The sequence below is a fragment of the Arabidopsis lyrata genome (assembly GCF_000004255.2).
Source record: "Arabidopsis lyrata subsp. lyrata unplaced genomic scaffold ARALYscaffold_2, whole genome shotgun sequence".
Taxonomy (NCBI): domain Eukaryota; kingdom Viridiplantae; phylum Streptophyta; class Magnoliopsida; order Brassicales; family Brassicaceae; genus Arabidopsis; species Arabidopsis lyrata.
The window spans coordinates 8,114,942-8,137,272 of record NW_003302554.1 but is presented as its reverse complement, the minus strand read 5'-3'; the positions used below and the strand labels follow the sequence as shown (position 1 = coordinate 8,137,272).

Sequence of the window (22,331 nt, the reverse complement as noted above, 5' to 3'; positions counted from 1 at the left end):
ATAGTTTAAATAAATCAGATCGATAAATGATCAACTTCTTCTGTGTATCAAAGTGGCATAATGTACCTTGTATCCTGGAGATCAAAGACTATATGTTCCACCTGATCCTCATACACGTGACAACCAAAAGAGGTTATTTTACTAACGTTAATGGCCTTTCCGATGATATCTGCATGAATAAAAGCGTCGGTCGAAATACAAAAGCGTAACACTAATTTATAAAAAAAAAAGGAATCAACTGATAAAAACCATACCAACACAAATGGACGTATCATGCGCCCCATTTAGGATTCTCCCAAAATCCACGAAATCATAGAAACCATCACCCGATCTCTCCTGCAGAGTATCGCATAATGTTTTTTTATGAAATACCAGCTCAAATCTATGAGCAACAGGCTTCAATGCATCCACGACAGGTCTCAAAATAAAATCTGTTATCACTATCCATCGGTTCTCAACGATTCTCGATGAAAACTGTGGCATAAGCTCCATAGGTATGATACCATGGATTTTCCCACCCTGAGATACGATATACACAACACATGATTACACTACGACTTATACATGCAAACTATACTAAAAACAACAATCCACAGAACATGAGTTATACCTTATCATCGACCAACACGACGTCAACCGTCGAATAATGATCGTAGTACTCTTGCCAAATAGCAAGAACCTTTGCGCGAATACGCCACTCGCTGGTATCAGGATTCAGCTTCGAAAGAGGATACGGCTCCATCCGTAAAAATACAAAATCCCTAATTCGAAGCAGAGCGAAGATATATTATAACTTGGATGATAAAAGAAAAGAAAACGATGCCAGTATTTATATACTTTTTCCGTGATATCTCCACCCGGAAATACATGCATATATATATCACAAACCGTGAATAAATGTTAACAAATATTATTAAAAACTTATTCGATTTTATCTCTATATAATAAGTTAAAGGTAGTTATCATTTTAGGGTTCTAAAAAAAAGGGAATTAACATTCGTATTTTTACGAAATAAGGAATACGACTTTATCGCTACAGATTATTAAATATTTTATAAACTAATATCCCGAAAGATGAAATCTAACTCTACGGTGTTATATAGATCTGTTTTTACATATGTGATTAGTTGACATTTTACAGAACCCTAAATGCATGGGCCGGAGCCCAATAACGAAATGATAATTTGCCATATCGTCGACGACAAATCGAAAGTATTATAGAAAATATACAAAACCGGTTAAGGTAGTTACCATTTTATAGTTACTAAAAAGGGAAATCAGGATGTGCTTACAGAAATCAACATGTGAGCTAGTTTACTATAAGAATACGACCATATTACTACATATTAATGTACTTATTGTTGATAAATATCCGGTTTATTTGTGAAATTGATATCTCAGCATTATAATGTATAGATTTTATACATGTGAAAAATTAACATTTTACTGAATCTTACGTTCATGGGCCAAAGCCCAACTACGGAATAACAGTTTGTGATTTGTCTAAACAATCCGAACGTATTTGGTGGCAAAATAAACCGAATAGAAAAAGGAAAAATAATAAACCTCCCACCAAAAAAAAAAAACAAAGAGGAAAGTTATCTGATCGACATCCAACAAAGAGCAAGAACAAAATATAAAAGATAACAGTACAATTTCAAATCGTAAATCAGACAGAAAAAACCACATAGTTTCCTTCCAGTTCGCAGTTCCATAGAGTATTACAATTATATTAGCGCAAGTAATAGCACAGATGGATGACACGCTGTTTCGATAAACATCTACCAATTACGCTGAATTGGTATCCCCCAGTCAATCTCATATTCACTCTCCGAACCAGCCTTTTTTTTTATAAAACTGGCTTGTGAATTTTGCACTACACACAACAGAACAGCAAGAAAGTCAGAGTCAATAATGACGCTATAGTGATAAAGCCTAATTTTCATACAAGATTTACATTATCCAAATCCGATCGTTTTTAGCAAATTGGAAACAACAAAGATAGAAATTAAAAACAACAAACATTTAAGTTAAACAGGAGATCCAAAACTCATCCCCTTCAAGCACTTCTCCAGAACACATGAACTTCCTCTCAGGCTCTATACCGCGAAGAGCCTGTCGAAGCAGACGACCTACAACGGAAATAATAAATCAATTACCATACCTAAACAACTCCAAATGCTGAATTACCTAAAATTAACATCAAATTTCTTACTTTACTCGGAAATCAGCAACCTCAGGCATATCAGGATCAAGATCCAAACGACTGCATCTACCAACCGATTGGATAACCATATGTCCTGAATTAACACGTTACATCGAGCTTATTAAATTATCAGAATTGCACAGCTTAAAACATTTTACGGGAGCTATACAGACAAACGGCCGTTATAAATAAACAAAACATAAATTAGATACAAACCGGAAACTTTATAGACTCCCCACCACCGCAAAACACAAACAACCCGCGAACTCCTAGTCCTTTTCCACTCATCGTGAAAATGCTCAGCAAGATCTCCGATAGCAACACACGGCAGTACATAATTGCTACAACAAACAAATGTAAACATTAGCCCCCCTATACACGTAGCAATGATACGAATATAGGTGGAATTAATAAGTCTCACTTTGCGTCCTTAATTTTGAAAGACGTCATCGCATAACCAGCGCTTCGTTTACTTGGGTCAGAGTATTTTATGTCTTCGATATCAACCACATATCCAATCAAATCTAGTGGTAAAAAGAGAGAAGAAACATAAAAATTAAAAAGCAGAATACATGAACAAAATCAAAGAATATTATATATACTTACTTATCAGGTAAGTTCTTATGAGTTTATCATCCAAAACGTCAAGGAAAGAGGATGGATATAGTGTATAGTGAAGATCGTCTTTGTCAGGTATCAGATTCAAAATTGTCGAAGGGAGAAAATTGATCCGATAAGCATGACGTGTAGTTCTCATATCCCCAGTTACCAAATCTAATTCAAAATGGTGAAGAGATATCCAGTCACCATCTTTGAACTCGGAATCATACTCAGTAATGAGTTCGGAATTGATTTTAGCCTCAATCATAGAACCCTATGATAAAAACAGAACGCCAAATGTATATAAGAACATAACATCAACATACGATAAACATCGATAATCTTAAACAAATGCTATTACCCTTTTATCACACAAAATCATGCGTAAAGTTCGATAACCGGCTTCAGATCTCTCACGCCATTTGTTAAGAACCTTAACTTGGATAGACCAACAAAGCTTAATCGGTTTTAAATCGTCGACATGCTCATCCATTTTTTTTTTTTTGTGACTGAGATTTTTTTCATGTGCTGCAAATATGAACCAAAAAATTCCCAATTATATAAAAACAAGAACGTTTTTTTTTAAATACATATTTTCAAATTAAAACGCAAGCACAATTACATTGTTTATTTATCGTTACAATGCATTGCATCGGAAAAACCACAAAAACTGATAAAAACATTATCGAGACACGCATAGATTTTGACCATGCATAGAAATACAAGACCGATCGAGTACCATCAATCCAAACCAACAGGGCATCTTTTAGCCTGTAAAGAATCAGACAATAATTTCCCATTGACCAATTCCACCACTACGGGGCACTTTGTTTTGTTCGCTTGAATAATTTAGACCATAATATTCTCCCTTGTGTAATAATGTCGGAAATTGGAGATAATATAAAATAAGATATAGCAATATCCCATAGATTTGAAGATTAATATTTCATATCAAAGTAATGAGTAAAAAAATATGTCAATATATATTCCGTATAATCCGATCAAAACAAAAATATACTATTTTTTAAATTATGCGCGTTTCACGATATTGCATCTTATATATATTGTAGTTATCTAAAAGATAATATTCGGATGTAATTTTGAATGTCAAAATTTTTCCGAAGACACAACATTAAAACAATTAATTGGTATGTATATTTGACGCTAACTGGATATTTAGACAATAAGCACATATATATAAAATCGATTAAATAGTCAAGGAATAAGATGCAAACCGTGATATTTTAAAAAAACACAATTGTCGAATAACAGATATTTTTGAATCAGGAAAAAAAAAAAAAAAAAAAAAAAAACACCAACTAAGTATTATAAGAAATCAAGGGTTCAAAATAGTTTTCTCTCCACAGAAGCAAAAGCAAGACGCATCCTCGAAGCTTCATCACACGAAGGATTGAATAAAAGTTCTGTGCAGGTACACAGAGTAGTAGCCCTCATATCACCTAATATATCAATAGACAAATCATGACTAAACGAATAAACACGTACACAATGTATTAGTGTTTAAATAAGTACCTCGAGAAAGCTCTAGTCTAGCAAATCGCATCACACACAGGATGATATTATCAGCACAAGTCTTCAGACCAGAAAAAAATTTCGTGGCATACCCCTTCGGCAAGCGACAGCGAATACGAATACCCCTGGTATATTTAAAGCATTATAATCAACTACACAAAATCCCCTCACAGCCAAGATATATAAACCAAGTTTAGAACTCACCTAACATTCTCTAACTCCAAATATATCTGCTCCCACGTACTATTCATTCCCTCATCCTCGTCATAATTTCCAACACACATGAGACGACCAATCAAATCTACACAAAACAAACGACGACAATATCACGTTCACATGCAATATTTACTGAACATACCAAACAAAAGAGTTAAACTTACCAACACAAACACTTGGATCGACTAAACCAGCAAGAACATCTTCAAAACGTACAAACTTAAAATAGTCAACAGAAGCAGTAACCACAGTTCTCTGAAAAGAAGTCGATAGATTCCAAAGAATTTTATAGGCATGCCTAGTTGGCCTAACAGACCCAACAGCGTCGACCAAGCCAAAATCTTTTATAAATATCCACGTTCCTTCGACAAGTCTACTCGAATCATAAGCCAAACAATCCAAACCAATTGAAGCTTGTATCCTGTCACCCTAGAAACAACCGAACGAACGGTTAAAAAATCAAAACTCAGATAGAACATGTAGTAACGAATCATAAACGTTTATAGATTTTGCATGCTTTTAATATATAGCCTCGTGGTACCTTTTCATCGGCTAGTATTAGCTCCAACGTGTCCAAACGTGAAGAGCAACGAAATCTTCTAATTATTATGAATCTTCCCATCATTCTTTCATTCATAGAAGGAATTAGATCAGATACACAGATGGAACTTCGGGGACGAGCCATCTGAAGGCAAGGAAACACTTTAGTATAACAGAACCAACCGCAAAACTATATATATATATATATATATATATATATATAAAACAAAACGAATCCCCATCGTTAAATTTGGTAGATATTGTTCGGAAAGATACAATAAGATATGAACTTATCACAGCAAAGGAATATTAACATTTAACAATAGAATAAAACATTTTTTTATTAAACAAAATAGATATTTCCATTAACTTTTCTATAACATTGCCAAACGAAAAACAGAAAATTTACATCCACAATAGAACGACATTATATTTGATCAAAATTTAAACTTACCTTAAGAATATTTTATATTTTTTGTAGTTGCCAATCGGAAAGATACAATAAGATATAAACTTATCAAAATGAAGGCATGTTAACATATAACTATTTAATCAAAAAATACCATAAAGGAATATATATACATTCCGATCAACTAATTTTATAGATAATTGCCAAATGGAAAAATATAAAATTTATATTCACAATGGAAACCATATATATATAAAGTTTAATATTATCTAAAATATTTTATATTTAAATATTATCGATTTTATATTTTAAGGAGCCCTATATATAACACCACGTCGGCGTGACATCTAACCTAAACCTATAGCATATTTATATATATAACAAAACCTATACATCAAATCATAAGGCACCGAATCATGGGTGATAATCACGACGAAGATCAAGTGTTCAAGGCATGGTTGAATCTAAATAAAATCAACTCGATGGCTAGACAATTAACATTCAACGAAATACCAAATCATTTCACGTGGGATAGGACCAAAAAACAATTTAGGCCAAGGAAAAGAGGACCCCCCAGAGGAGGAGTAATGTATGTTTCGCGTAAGATTAACAACAATCGTCACTTGAAAAGGCTCGCAGGAATGTTAAGAGGACCTACATGTGACGAAGAAGTCAGGACTCACGGAGGTATTGTTTACCCAACATACGAAGAAGCTTGTCGGGCACATGGGATATTAGAAGAGTGAAGAAACAATTATTATTACGAATCTATGTATCTCTATATAAAGTTTATTATTATAATATATAAAACATTTTATATGAATTATGGACTTCTTTTTTGGTATTTGTTTATATGCGGAGAATCCAGTCATACTTGCAAGAATTTAACGCTTCATGTCATGAAATAAGTTTATCCTCCCCATAGTATAGACACCGTGAAGCGTAATTTCTATCGACGCAACAATTTATACTATTTTGAGTTCGAAAGCAAATAGTAATTAGGGCTACTTTATAATGGTAATCTCTTTTTTGGAAAGATCAAAACAAAGTAAGCTTAATTTTTAGATATATTCAACTTTTAACATATTTTAACGAAATCCGAATTAAAAAGGAAAATATTACATATATCTCTATAATCATACCAAACTTATATTGAAAATAGATTTATAACAATAATATTGATCATAAATATCATATTAAGGACGTCATTATATGGTTATAACTTTCATTTATCAAGTGTATGTACGTTTTAATACGTATACAGTAGTAACATTATATTAACTACGATATGTATATATATCAATATTTTTAATGCATATACTTGTACGCATGCACATATATTTATCAATATCATGTATAATTTATGTCTGTCATGAGTGAACAAACACGACGATAGATGAGGTTGACGTTCAAATATCTAACGATAGTACGATATAATCCCACATCGGGACGGTTGACTAAAATAAATCACTTACGTTTAGATATAACATGGCAACATAAAATATATAAATTGCGTCACTGGAATATTTAAAATCTTGGCATTTCTGCCTACAAAACTTGTATAATAATAAAAAACCAAGTAAAAATTAAAACACATGCAAGTATCAATGCATAAAAAATAAAACCAGCACATTAGCTGCGTAACCAATACTATCAGCGGTTCTCACTTACGGGTAAAGAACCTCCGCATCACCAAAAACTCAGGACATTCATGATCAAAGAAGAATTGAGTGCACGTGCAAGCTGTAGTAGCAGTGACGTTGCCTATAAAATAAAATAACTCAAGTTTAACACAAACAGGGAAATCTATATAAATATTATTTGTAACAATGCAATGGTAGGACCTTCGACGACTTCCAATTTAGCGAATCTGACGATAAGAATTTGGAAATCACCAATCCATTTCTTCCGTTCATTCATAAACGAATCAACAAAGACATCCGGCAATCGAAAAATTAGACGTACACCACTTAAGCACGAAAAAAGAAAATGAGTCACATCCGTTCCGTTTTAATATTATTATAAAGAATTTAATTCATACCTTCGGTCTTTCATCTGGAAAAAAAAGCGATGGTTAACACGATTCGACTCCGATCGTCGGAAATCAAAAGTAACCAGAAGGCGCCCAATCAAATCTGTGCGTTTCAATATACAGAGGGTGATAAACAATCCAAATTAAAAATACTTTAAACGATGTAACGCACAACACTTACCAACGCAGAAGCAAGGATTTAGGTGTCCTTCTTTGATATCACTAAACTTCGCGAAATGGAAATTATCACTTTGAGAGAAAGGCCTTATTAAATTGACCGAAGTGAGAGCGTTTGAACCAAGTCGAAATCTATGCGAAGACGGTCTAAACCTTCCGAGAGCCATTCGTACAACAAAGTCGGATAAAATTATGCAATTGCCTTCTATGAGGATAGATGAGAACCGTTGCGCGACGTCCCCACCAAGTACAGCATGTATCTTTTGACCCTAATGAAACAAATAAAGGACTAATTAGTATACATACAGTATAAACGTTTTGATGATAGTATATAATTATGTACCTTTGGATCTTCCAGTACGAATTCCACGAACCTAGCGCCATACGCAGGACACACGAACCTCCTAATAATTCTCACCTTAACCCTCATAGTAACCATGCCGGGGCCTAAGTCAGCAAAATCAACACAAACATCCGGTTGGTCTACGTCACTTGTGATATCGTGTGAGGAATTTTGAGACATTTTACGACTGAATAAACAGAGAGAATGCTATCTAATCGATCAAGAGGTGATCGTTTAGGGAACACGCGCACCTTTATTTATACCCAAATAAGGAGGTTAATAATTAATAAATAATGTCAGGGATATTCATTGGTCTCACGGTCTACGCAAATTGACATTATATTTAAAAAATGCCATAACAGTATCTTATAACGTTGGAATTTTACCTAATTAGATTCAAACGAATACAATAAATTCGATATAATATCCTTTTATGCTATCAGAATATATTGCTCACCATGGAAACGCTAGATAGCCACACGATATTGTCGCTAGACAAAACTGCTATTTTTACCATTATGTAAATCGTATAAAGTTAAGGTTTATCGAAACAGTTGATTTGTTACTATCACATTTTAAAAAAGGCAACTTATTTTTCCGCATAAATTGATATTGTTAATATCCCTAATCTTATATTTTCATCGGCCTAAACAATCTTATATTTTATTTTAAAAATCTCATAACAGTATCTTATAATATAGAAATCTTACTTTATTGGGTTAATCAGAATATAATAGATTCGATATTCTATCTTTTTCTGTTATCAGAATATATTGCTTACTGTAGGAATGCTAGATTCCAAACCAATATCATCACTGGGCAATATTGCTGCTGTACTATAATGTCAATCGTATAAAGTTAAGGTTTATCGAAATCGTTGATTTGTTACTATCCCATTTTTTAAAAAATGCGAATAGAAACAATACACCATACTCTGGATTACGCCAATCAAATAAGATTTCAAAACATCCTCCGGGAGGAGCCGACTAAAGGAACAAAATATAATTCACTCACGTTCTCGACCTTACCAACAACATCTATAAAAAGAACAAAAGAAGGTAAGCAAATAAAAAGTAGATGGTACACAATTACTAACCCAAAAAAAAAATATATATATACAAATCTTACCACGAACACTATATAAATTTTGAATTAGTCATATATATTTCCATCTTCCAAATCCACTTTATTAGGACCACATGCGTGACAACGGGCCGAAAAGAGAGAGAGAGAGAGAAATCAATTTACTAACTAACTGTATGATAAAGTATGACGATTAATTCGTTTGCATAAAAGAATACACCAACTACTAACATTAAGAACTTAAACCAAATCGTTCGAATAAAATGCCAAAGCCAGAATAAGAAATCATTAGTAATAAATGTGAAGCCAAAAGCATACAAAATCCATTTTGAAAACTAATCGTCTGCTTCCCGTCTATCGTAAAACACATCCCTCATTCTTGTAACTTCAACACATCGATAATTTAGCAAAATCCTGGTACATGTGTATACAGTGGTAGCTCTCCAGAAATCTAATAACCAAACAAATAATAAACAAAAAAACAATAACGCATTAAATAAATTGAACACAAATAAATAATATATTTAAATCCAACACACGACAGAAAAATAAAAATCACATGCAGGAAATGTCAATCGAATTACCTCGAGTAACTTCTAGCCTCGCGAACCTCAATACACATATGATGATGTTATCAAGACAATTCCTCCATTCGTTAAAGAACGCATTCGAGTATTCATTTGGTAAACGACACTGCAAACGCTCTCCCCTTGAGACCAGAGTGTTATAAATATTTATATATTAATATATATAAATAAATATATCCACAACAAAACACACAATAACAGTAAAAAAAAACATTTAACAACAAAGAAACTCACTCTTCGTTTTCCAGTTCCAAAAATAACTCGTTCCAATCAGAAGCAGGTGGGCCGGACTCTCTTCCATTACCAACCCTCACGACACGTCCAATTAGATCTACATATCAAATTGCACACGATAATATTAAAACGAAAAGCAAAACAATCTCCTACATCAACACATGATAAAATATTATTAATTACACTAAACACATTAACAATAAGAAAATTTGATATTACCAACACATAAAGTAGGGTCCAAAGAACCACTTTTGATATCCTCGAAAGCGACAAACGAAAAGAACTCAGCGGAACACAACGGTCGAATGTCCTTAATCGTTGTGCCTGAGTTCCATACAATCTTAAAACGATGGGGAACCGGTCTAAAAGCTCCTGTAACAGGAACCAAATCAAAATTAGTTATACTTATCCAATTGCCCTCAACAATTTTCGAAGTGCGCCGATCCTCATACTCCTTGTTTATTACAGCATGAATCTTTTGACCCTAATACGAAAAAATGAAAAAGGCATGTCAATCGATAAATAATAGATTACCAGAGAATTACGAAGAAACATTAGATTGGATACAGATCAAGACAAAGCCCAATATACATTAGTTTACCTTTTCATCCACCAATATTAGTTCCAACGTCTCATACAAATAAAATTTTCTTAGTATTTTAACTTTAATCTTCCACTCATGAACAAAGGGATTCAAATCAGAAACACTAAAAAAACATTCTCTTTTACGAATCGAGTTCCTGATGGCATTAGAGAGAAGATGAGCCATAATAGAAACAAATTTTGCGGAATAAAGAAAAGTGCGAGAATATTATTTATTATACATATATATATATATCAAGTAAAATATATATACGCGAGTATTTAGTTTAGGAAGATTCCCAAATATAAAATATAGAAATTGAACAATATCAACATACTAAATAAAACAATTTACTTTTTTTTTATCAAAACAATTTACTTATGATAAGATAAATCTCCACTAAAACAGAATCTATCATAAATAAAATCTTCACTAAAACGGAAAACTATCAAATATTATCGAAGATAAATTCAACCTTTTATCTATATATATTTTTAAAATATATATATATATATATATATATATATATGTAATCTATCTATATATATGACCGTTTAAATCTAGCGACCATGGTTGAAACTAATTACAAAACATACCATCATTCATAAAAACAGAAGATTATCATATGTCAATACGATAATATATCAATACCGCATAAAGGAGAATATTATTCTAAGTTCATATTCATACAAACCAAGATGATCCGAGTACAAAACCAAAAACAAACAGTTAACATTTCCGATATTCAAAAAAGAGTCACACGGGCAACGTCCAGACGAATCGCACTACACATCCACCGTTAATGTCCTAGTTCGAATCACTTGTCTCACCAACACATTAAGACCTAAGACAAAGCAGCCAAACAAAAAATCAGATATAAAAACAAAAAAATAAAAAATAAAATAATAATGAACATAGGAAATGACTACCGACATAGTGCAAAATTCAGCAGCCTCAGGAACATCAGGATATGGCAAAACCTTAGAAATCAGCCCCTGGTTAACAATCCTAACATTCTTTGGTCCATCGAAATATCTGTCTACCTTCCACAGACGCATAATACAGACCAAAGGCTTCGAAACACACAAGTCATAGTGCTTTCGGAACTCCATCGCTGAGCGTCCCGACACCAAACCATCGATAGCATTCCCGCTTTATATTTATTCAAGAAAACACAAACAAAACAACAAAAATAAAAATGATATAATTAACATTTAACACCAAACAGGACAATACCCAGACAAAATTCACAAAGGGAGAAAATATCTATTTACTAACCAAGGCCCACGAATCCGAAAGCTCAGTCTGAAGCCAGTGAGATCTGATGGATTTGTCCCGACATTCACCAATTCACCAACATCAGACAAAACCCCGATCAAATCTAGTTAAGAAACAGACACAACTATAATTCAGACAGGTATTTCCAAACACAACAAACAAAATGAGAATTATATATAACTTACCAATCAAGACACTCTCGTCAACCGTTCCGTCAATTATCGAACTGAACGGAGTAAAGGAGTCACGGGGTTCAGTCGACGGTGGATCGGCGGGAAGAACGACAGTCGTTCCAAAGACAGACATTCTGAAATGATGATTGGTAAGCCTGACCCTATCAGAGTTCTCAAGAACACGAAACGCCGTAAAAGAAAACCATCGATCTTCCTTCAAAAACTCAGCATAATGTTTCGCATATTCACTATTAATCCAACAATCGATCTTAAAACCCTAGACACACGACATAGTCTGTTTAGTAACTAACACGAATTAGCATTTTAAAATCAAATCTATACAGAACAAAACCAAAGTACCTTATCATCCACCAGAACCAAACGGAGAGCATTCCGAGGATTTATGCAAACAGTAATCATGCGCAGAACCTTCACTCTTATGTGCCAACCCGTAATACAAGGGCGCAAAATCGAAACATCATGGAAGTAAGTCATGGTGAAGGAAACAACTAAAATTGATAACTGGTTATAGATACTTCAATAAGAAATATCGATAATCCGAAAAGACGAAGCAAGAAACCGAAGATTTTTTTTTTTCTCTGTTTTTTTTTAGAAGTAGCAGCGTGAATTAATAAGTGGAATTGGAAGTATATTACAACTAATATAGAAATCAATCTAACGTAACATCGATTACTGAATAATCAATAATTAAATAAAAAGGTTTTTATCCGTTCAGAAGATTTGATGATTGGAAACAGCAACTATCCATATTTCGGCTGTGTAATTATTACAAACCATGCAAGATATGACAACACAAGTCATACATCAAAAATCTGACATAATCTCTACCACAAGCTAATCTACAATATAAAATAATTAGAAAATCTATAAAGTAGTTTAGATAACTTCAACGAATCTAAAGATAAAGACATATTCAAAACTCGAACACAAAAGATAATTGTTACAAAACCCAAATAAATATCTCAACATGACATAATAACATAACACAAGAAGAAGAGATTTTTACAAAAAGAAATTAAACCAACAGAAGAGGGTATCCATGTTTATGCACACTACGGAAATAGGGATACAATTCTTGATTTACACCAAGAACATTAAGAATTCTGATCAACAACTTCACCGGCGTCATCACAATCCTCACCTTCTTCAATAGCCCATGTTACCCTAGCTATGAAAACAGACCTGAGAATTAAATTTAATACATTAAACAAAATAATAAATTTGAATCCATAACAAAATCAAACTACATATATAAACACTAAAAAATCACAATAATCATTTACATCATCCTCAAGTCCTTGATCTCCGGTAATGTGGGCTCAAGATATATCTTAGAACAACCAATTCTGGTGGAGATAGAAGGTTCACCTATAGCCACATCAACACAATTTGAATAAGCCCTTTATATATATTATCTATAATAGATTCGACATCAATACACCAAATGCATACCCATGAACTCATCGACTTTCCAGAAACGCAACACACAGAAAACAGGTTGATAACGGAATGAAGCCTGGTAGCCTCGGCTTGTCCACACATTCATAAAATCAGCAGCATAATGACCAAGCGCAAAACATGGCAGCTCCCTACCTCTGTTTTATTAATCACCGTTTCAAAAACACTTAAGATCAGTGACAGTCTTTAAATAAACTCTACATAATCACAAAAAAAACCAAGAATAACCATGGACTAAATATAGCACCAAAACAAAATCAAATTCATAGACTTACTTCTGATCCATGAGACGGAAATATAGATAATTGCATGCAGTACTTGCATCATACTCTCCGGGAACATAAGTCATCCTTTTAATTTCAGACACATAGACCACAACTCCACATAAATCTAGCAAACTCACAAAAAGAACACATATCACTACAAATCATACCAATAGAGACATAAGAGGTTTCTAACAACACGGAACATCTAACAAATAAAAAACTAAAGATACTTCAAACAATAATAGAAACCAAAAATGAGATTAGCTAATAAAAAGAATGTGACACACCAAAGGGACGATTTGCCTCCAAAAGCCTCCTCTTAATGACAGAATATTTTGCAAACTCAGAAAAATTGGGCGAGTAGAGATCATAAATCAATGTCATCTTTGTATCACTGTGGAACTTGATATGGAAAGGGTGAAGTGTGTTCGGGGTCCTCCGGATCGGAACAGAAACAACAAAGTCAGAAATAGTATACCACGCATCTTCCCTTAACTCCCTCATATCAACGTTATGGAAAGGACCACAACCGATTGTACCCTCAATTTTTGTCCCCTAGGTACATGCAAAACAACAAAAATCAAATATTTCTTAACACAACTAAACAACAAATCACAAACCAAAGACAAATAATCCTTAAAGATTTATAATAAAATAAGCAAAACTATAAAAATAATCTAGCAGATCCACCAAAAATCAACAAACTAACCGATCAAAAGAAAAAACGACAAAGACACACGCACCTGCTCGTCGGCAAGAAGCATTTCTGTTTTACACCTAAATCCATAGATGCGAACCCTCCAAAGACTCAGAATCTTCACCCGAACGTACTTAAGCGTCCTACCTCGAGAAAGATTAGAAAGGTAGATTTGCTCGGACATCTTTGAACGAAACCACCGCCCAAGACCCTTCAGTTTTCTTTTAGGAATCAGAGAGAGATAGAAAATCTCGAAATAAATGAAACAATTGTTTACAGTGCACATACACGGTGGAAATTGAAATAAGCAGTCATAGCCACAAATTTTTAAATTTAAAAAATATCTTTTTCCTAATAACTATTTAAAACATAAGAATAGCAACAAAATAATATTAATAACTATGTGAATCTCTAGATTATACACAAAACAAAACTCACACCGTATTAAGATAGATAACGCCAATAAGAATAATTAGAACCATCGCTAATATGATATAATGAGTTAGATCGACATAAATTTTTAAAACAGAATATTAATCATTAACTAAATAAAATATATAGAAGCCAAATAAATAGCAACAAATTCAAATAAAATAATTACTCATCATCAGAGTCTTCAAATATAGGCCCCGATCCAAAATTTGGTACGGTTTGATCAATACCAAACACCAAAGGATATGATCCGTATTTATCAACAGATACATCACTACCCTTAGCAATATAACTAAACAACAAATAGATACTGCTGTAACTCCTAGCTTTGCTTCCAATCTCAGTCCTCTACATCAAAAAAAAAAAAAAAAAAACCCAAAAAATAAGTAGACAATAGAAAACAAACAAATAATTTAGAAAACACGAAGACATCTATAATAATAGGACATAGGATCTAACAATTACGTAAACTACACACAACATACCTCTTTCAAAATATTCGGTCGTAATGAATACTTCAGCCAACTCAAAACCTTTACAAACAAACAAAACAATTAAAATCATACCTTATAGAATGGTAAGATATTCTGATGTCTATATATACAAGTCATGACACATAAGACAATAAGAGAACAAACATACATGCTTACAAAAGCCCACGCGATCCGTAAAACACGACGGAGCAACAACTCTTCTACGCCAATCCCGTGTGGTCTAAAACATCAGAGAAACAAATATATAAATTAAACATAAAACGATTATTACGTTACATAATAAATACACAAGATTCGACAAAATACCTTATTAAAATAAAACATATCATCCGTGCATCTTCGGGAGAAGGAAACACCAGCGGTTACCTAAGCCAACGGTACGAAATAAGAATAACCCGTAACATTTGATTATCGCGAAATATATATACAAAAAACAAAAGCCAAATCATCATTTAAAAGTTAGAAAATTAATATCAAACTAAAACCGATCCACAATAACCAACATATTAGATACAAATAAGAGAAATACCTGTTTCCAATAAACCGACACAAACCGAGATATGAGTTCATCGAGTACCTTCAAAATCACGGTAAGATGAAAATCAAACAATAAGATGTCAAACCTTGCACATAAACTCAAAACTATTTGACAATTTAATTATAAATCAATACTAAAAAATAAAACGCAATAAAATCGCATATAAAAGTATATACGATAACAGGAAGAAACACATAAATGTATATGGGTAAATAAATATAAAAATATACAAATTAAAACTATAGAAGTACCTCCCCAAACCTCGCTCTTTGCTCGTCAACACCACCTTCGTCAGAGAGCTTTGTCGATGGAACCTCCCACGTTATACAAAACTGAAACACACACCAAAAACACCAAATTAGCAAAACAATAAATCATCGAATAATGCAAAAAAATAAAACAAACAACACAAACAATATGCACACGACCTTTAAAGGTCCATAAAAACAATATTTGCATGACAAACAACTCGATTCATCAGAATCGTAGTAGCTATATAAAAAAACCATAACGGTGAAAACTATCTAATGGCCACAGAAAAATAATACCTAATCCTCTGGCCGATCAACAATATATATAGCTTTAAGATTAGGGCAAACACCAATCATTATCTTAAGAAATTTTACTTTTTAATTAGAAACAAAATCAGAAAACTAACAAAAACGAATTTTAACTGCTAAATTATAGAATTATCCAAAAAATTAACAAATAAATTTAAGCTAAGATTCCATAATCATTAAAGTCGAGATATTATGACCTCCATATCCCCAACGATCATACTATAAAATAAAAAAAATTAAGGGTGATTAAGACTAATCATCACAAAACACGATTAGACTTATATACCCTTAACAACTAAGAACAAAAATTTTCGAATTAAGGGTGTTTAGGACATTATAATAGAGATCAACACACGATTAGACTTATATACCCCTAATTACGAAGAAGGAGAAATTTCGAGAAGAACAATTCATTAAGGGTGTTTAGGACAAATCATTCTAACTTTTAACCACAGGCCTCCAATGCCCTAACTTTCAATATGGTGCGTTTCTACTTCTCAAATAATTATTGTAGAGATTTAGACCATACATAAATTTTCATCTTTTCGTTCATAACTTGATTTTACTAATAAGATAATTGCAACAAAATAAACAAAACCATTATTAACAACATATAATGGTTTTTGTTTTCTTCTCACACAACATATAAACCAATTTCGATCATCCCATGACCATCTTTGATCCCAAATTCAAAACTTTCACACAAATTTTAGATTTTTATCAGTTAATTCACACAATTTCTGGGTTTTGTCTGTTTATTCCGGGACGGTGAAATTAAATCGAAGCAGATGTGTTATTTACTCAAAACAAAGGATGCACACAAGTTGTTCGACAGAATTCCTCAATGGAGATATCGAAGAAGAGTTGTTCGAAAAAGAAGACACCACGATTTGGGTTTCTCTTCTCACGTGATAAAAGCTTCAACAACTCTGTTACGTGGATCACACGTGATTAAAGCTTCATCTTTGTCGTTATTATCATCTCCATTGATTTTTCAAAACTTCGCAAACAAGTTTCTATCTGAATCAAAAACCCTAGAGAGTGGACACCAAGAAATCGCAAGAAGCTTGAGAAGAATTACTCTTTCGTCAACATGGCGCCTCTTCTTCCTCTTTTAGTCGAAGATCCTGAGGTCGCAAAAATCAAGAAACTTGTCCAAGATTACTTCGCTCAAGGAAATCACATCAAGGCATTGGAGGTAATCGAAGATTCGATATCAGTCCGTGGGAAGGAAAAGGTTCCAGGAATGGTTCATTACCTACAAGGTTCTTTCTTCTATGAACAAGGAACTAAAACAGAGAACAGTGACATGAAATTCCCATTCTTGTTGGCTTCTGTAGAATGCTTCTCGCAAGATTTGGGGGTACACGCTTACTCTGCAATTGCACTTTTAGAATTAGGTAAACTGATTGGCTCAGTATCATTTTACAGGAAAGCTTTAAACAATGCAAAAGAAGGTTTATCTTTTATTGCTTCTTTTGGTGGTTTGAGGTTGAGAGAGGAACATACCAAAAGTAATCTTGAGAATGTAGTCCTAGTCGCAGAGTCAATGATCCCAAAACTTCAAGGCAGAGTAAGGAGTGACTCGGATACGGCTGCGGCAGAGTCAATGATCCAAGCGGCAGACACAATGGTGTTACTGCAAAAAAAGTCTGAACCAAAACTTAGGGAGTCAAAGAACATTCGAGACAGTATAAGGAGTGACCCGGATACGGCTGCGGGTAAAAGATTGAGGTCGTATTGGGCGAGTATGGATGTTGAGAGTAAAAGGAACTTCATGAAAATAAGCATTGAAAAACTAAAAGCTTATGTCGAGAGATTACATGGCAGAGAGGGACTTGATGCTTTGGAGCAAGTTCTTGATTCTGCAAAGATAAACAGAAAATGGAAATTTTGGATGTGTCGATCTTGTTCACAGAAGTTCTATTATCCTAAAAAGTTTAAGAGTCATCTTGAACAAGAACATGCTGCAAAATTTAAACCTTCTACGAAAAAGCATATGGCGCAGATGGTAGACGAAGTCTGGGCTGGTATGATATCGGTTGCAGATTGGGAACCTGTTGATGCAGTAGCTGCCGCTGAAATGATCAAGACTCAGCTCGAATTTGTGAAAGAGTTTGTATATGAGAATGGATGGTCGAAAAACTGGCCTTTAGCTGCGGATGAAGAACGCAGTAAGTTACTCAAAGAAATCCAGTTGCTCCTTGTGTCGTTTCGGGAGCATAAAATTCTCTCTTGTAGCATTCGGGATTGGATGATGCAGTTTACGGTTAAGCATCTTGCACAGTTAGAAATTTCTGAGCATACTCTTACTGGGCGCCGCTTAGTGGAAACACCTCAGAGTATTTGCTTTTTGGAATGTCATGAACTCAATCAAATCCTATACCTTCTCAAACGCATTAACTGTGAAAGGGTTGATGGTACAGAATTGGTTTCCAAGGCAACAGACAGTTTATGTGGTCGTTTGCGAGTTAAAGAAAAGATCGAGTTTGACCATGAGTTTTCATTTATGCTTCTGGATAAAAGACTGCTGAGAGGCAAGATTGCTTCATTTGATGATGAAGGGATTATAGATGTTTTTGATCAGAGTGTTCACTACACTAAGACGCATCCTCAGGGCGATGATATCATAACCTGGTTACTTGACTACCCTTTGCTAGATGAGAGCTTTGAATTTCCCAGATCTATCAGGGCACACAATCTTGAAATATGGGTGGCTGTTCTGAGAGTCATTCACTTCACGTGTACGACTTTAGGAACCAAATATGCAAAGAAGTTGCAGATCCTAAGTTATGATGCAGCACTTGCTGACGCCAAAAACTTATGTATACTCGAAGATAAAAGGAGAAAAAATGTTCCAGAAGATCAATGGAACACATATGCATCTCTTCTGTGCGATAAATGTGACAAGCGTTTAGAAATAGACGGCGGAGATTCTCACACTACAAAACTATGCCTATGTGCAGTACGAGATATTCTTGAAGGAGCATCACATCCGGCATTTGAATTCTCCGATCTAGAAGATTGCCTGACTCTTATACGTGGGCATAAAAATCTCAATGATGACATAGTGTTGAAGTCCATAGACCTTCTGAAATCAGTGGTCACCAACAAGGTTCAATCCTGACCTAAGTTTTAATTTACAACAGAATAACATAAATTGTCACCGTAAATTATTACATTGACTTGCAGGTTCCGGTAGCTGATTCAAAGATTTTGCTGGTTGAGAATTCAAGGATTATTTTGCTAAACGACCTCGTCAGGCTTTCTGTTTTTGACTACCGCTCGTATATCCTTCACCTGCTGAAACGTTTCCTACGGGTTGGTTTGTAACTTGGTTTTATACAAGGAGCTGTCATTTTCCCTCTGATTTTTTTCTTATATTATAACTGATGTCTATTCTTCTAGGATGAGTTGGATCGAATTGTTGATATGGATGCCAAAACCAAGTTCGCTGCAGCACAAGCCGAACATTTATTCGAGGAAAAACAAGAGAAGGTGAAGAAGTCAGGGTCAAATAAGAAGAAAAATAAAACCAACAAGGTCGCTGAATGTCTAAATTCTTTATTTGCTTCAATGAATTTTTGATAACTCAGTTGTAAGAATCAATGTCCTTCATGGTGTAACAGAGAACTTCAGCGAGCATGTCGAGTCGTATTGATCAGGATGACGTACAGTAAGTACTCTAGATGAGAAATTTGATTTTCCAAGACTCTTTTCGCAAGTTGATCAATTCTTTGTAGGTTTTCTCTGAGCAAAACGTGTTCTTGCATATGTCCAGCGAATCTTCTGTCAGCCTTGAACAGGAAGTTACTCCTCCATCACCAAAATCAAGGGAAGAAGATTCTACGGAACCAGAAGGTACTCTTTCAAGTGAAAGGGGTCGATTCGAAATTTCATCCAACACTAAAAGTCAAGACGAAGCTACTAAAGGTTATTCTCAGTTGACAAATATTTTGAACTATGTATGCAAAACATATGACGTCTAGTTTCTGATACTTATTTTTTTTTTTCATTTGCCGCCTTCAAGATATGAAAAACATGCCTGGAGAAGATTTACTATCTGAAAATTTGGAGTCATCACATAAAGAAGCAACGAGATACAATTCGGCTCTTGACATGACCCTAAAGGTAAAGCAGCCAAAATAAGATTCAAAAATCTGAGCTATCTTCTACTGATTCAGCTCATTCGTTATTTTCATATAATAACTCCTTGCTTACTCATTTCCGTTGAAAAAATTATGATACTGCAGGCCCTCTTGAACATCAAGGTTCTTGAAGAGGATTTGGTGCACAATCGGCAACCATTTCACGGAAACCTGGAACAAGTTCCTTGTGCACTAAAAGATTTCTTTTCTGCTGTTGTCTCGGAGCAGATAAAAGAAGATGGACTCTACAGTTACCTACTGAGCAACTTACTTGCTTCGCTAGAAGAAGTTCATTCCCTGGTTTGTGAGGATAAATATAAGCTTCTAAAACGTTTTAATAGTTTTCATATATGTCATTCAATTCTTCTTTTACTTTTTTTTTAGTCAAGTGATGCTGATGAGGTAGTCGTCGCCATCCTTGAGTTTTGGCATTGGTGGAAAAGTCCAGAAAAAGAAAGCTTGGTAACTCGCCTTTTTACGTTGGAGGAATATGAAAGAATAAGTTGTACAAGATGCAGAAGGAAGCCAAATTATCCAGAGCAAAGTTCTTATGGAATTGTTATGGCTGCAAATTCAATTAGAAACCTAAAGGTAAGTTTCATTTATTTCCCTCGTTGTCTTTCCTACAGAAACTGGTACTACTCCTTAAAAAGTTGTTCTGTGGTTATATATATTTGCAGTGTGCTTTTGCGAATATGAAGTTTGAGGACATCCTTAAGGTGATCCGTATGGAAGATGAGATGATATGTGATGCTAAAACAGGAGGATGTGGAAAGATAAACTCTGTTCACCACATTATAAGTAGATGCCCGCCTATCTTCACAATTGGTAAAGTTTTGACCATGATTGTGATCTCATCTACTCGTTTCATTTATAGTGGTATGACTAAAAATTGTTGCTGTTTTTGTGGTTTTGCAACATTAGTGTTGGAATGGGAGAAGAATGAAACTGAAACAGAAATATCTGAAACACTTAAGGCTTTGGACTGGGAGATAGATATCAGCAGGCTATACGAAGGCTTAGAACCAAACACTAACTACCGGCTTGTGTCAGTGGTAAATCTGAAACAGAGTTTTGTGCTATTGTTTTTCTGTATCTCTTCTCTGTTACAGTGTCGGAATATGGAAAATGCAGATTGGTTGTGGTGAAGAAGGAGAACACATCTGCATGGCTTATAAAAGGAACCGGTGGGTCAGCCTCAGACATGAAACTTTAGGAGAAGAAGTAAGACGAAACAGTTGCCTTTTGTCTTCTATGAGTTGAGTTTTGAACTTAGATAGGTGAGACATTATTGATATGTGTGGTGATGCCATAGGGTGTTGGTAACTGGAAGAGTGTGGTCAGAATCTGTGGAGAAAGGAAGGTTCGTCCAGAGATTCTATTCTATGAAGCTGCTTGATCGTCGATCGATGACATAAATAGTGTGACATAGTTATATCAATATGGACACCTACCATTCATCTATAAACAGTGACATGTTAATATGATGCTTGAGAAAGAGTAACATAGAATTAGTGACTTTGAAACCAATTGGGTTAGCATTTCTATGGTTGTAAGTATAATGGAAGCACTGCAAATGTTGTTCTAGTCACTATCTCTCTTCAGCGATCTAAAAATGAGAAGAGGACATATTGGCATATTGCTGGGTTAAGATTGTGTATAGAATCTTATTGACATTGAAGAGAATGACCCCTGGATGCATTAACTGAGCAGATCATGATTT

General features: G+C 34.2%; 4 protein-coding genes across 4 annotated transcripts; 1 reads left to right on the top strand and 3 right to left on the bottom strand.

The window, feature by feature from the left end:
- Nucleotides 1-2,092: 2,092 nt before the first annotated feature.
- LOC9322875 lies at nucleotides 2,093-3,299 on the bottom strand. The gene is made up of 6 exons (XM_002886763.1): nucleotides 3,168-3,299; nucleotides 2,813-3,080; nucleotides 2,628-2,730; nucleotides 2,423-2,547; nucleotides 2,216-2,300; nucleotides 2,093-2,132 (listed from the first exon to the last, which is right to left on the bottom strand). The coding sequence occupies exons 1-6, from the start codon at nucleotides 3,297-3,299 to the stop codon at nucleotides 2,093-2,095; spliced, it is 753 nt and encodes a 250-aa protein (XP_002886809.1).
- A 9,448-nt stretch (nucleotides 3,300-12,747) lies between these two features.
- On the bottom strand, nucleotides 12,748-13,926 carry LOC110230948. The gene is made up of 4 exons (XM_021035310.1): nucleotides 13,749-13,926; nucleotides 13,468-13,610; nucleotides 13,299-13,383; nucleotides 12,748-13,197 (listed from the first exon to the last, which is right to left on the bottom strand). The coding sequence occupies exons 1-4, from the start codon at nucleotides 13,820-13,822 to the stop codon at nucleotides 13,110-13,112; spliced, it is 390 nt and encodes a 129-aa protein (XP_020890969.1). The 5' UTR covers nucleotides 13,823-13,926; the 3' UTR covers nucleotides 12,748-13,109.
- A 25-nt stretch (nucleotides 13,927-13,951) lies between these two features.
- LOC9324376 lies at nucleotides 13,952-14,739 on the bottom strand. Its single transcript, XM_021035306.1, has 2 exons — nucleotides 14,483-14,739; nucleotides 13,952-14,294 (listed from the first exon to the last, which is right to left on the bottom strand). Exons 1-2 carry the CDS (start codon nucleotides 14,720-14,722, stop codon nucleotides 14,004-14,006), a joined length of 531 nt encoding a protein of 176 aa, XP_020890965.1. The 5' UTR covers nucleotides 14,723-14,739; the 3' UTR covers nucleotides 13,952-14,003.
- A 2,339-nt stretch (nucleotides 14,740-17,078) lies between these two features.
- Nucleotides 17,079-22,147, top strand: LOC9322870. The gene is made up of 12 exons (XM_021035223.1): nucleotides 17,079-19,575; nucleotides 19,653-19,781; nucleotides 19,869-20,003; nucleotides 20,090-20,136; nucleotides 20,242-20,393; nucleotides 20,491-20,591; nucleotides 20,714-20,908; nucleotides 20,993-21,199; nucleotides 21,289-21,436; nucleotides 21,533-21,663; nucleotides 21,743-21,832; nucleotides 21,924-22,147. Exons 1-12 carry the CDS (start codon nucleotides 17,554-17,556, stop codon nucleotides 22,005-22,007), a joined length of 3,441 nt encoding a protein of 1,146 aa, XP_020890882.1. The 5' UTR covers nucleotides 17,079-17,553; the 3' UTR covers nucleotides 22,008-22,147.
- The last annotated feature ends 184 nt before the right edge of the window (nucleotides 22,148-22,331 follow it).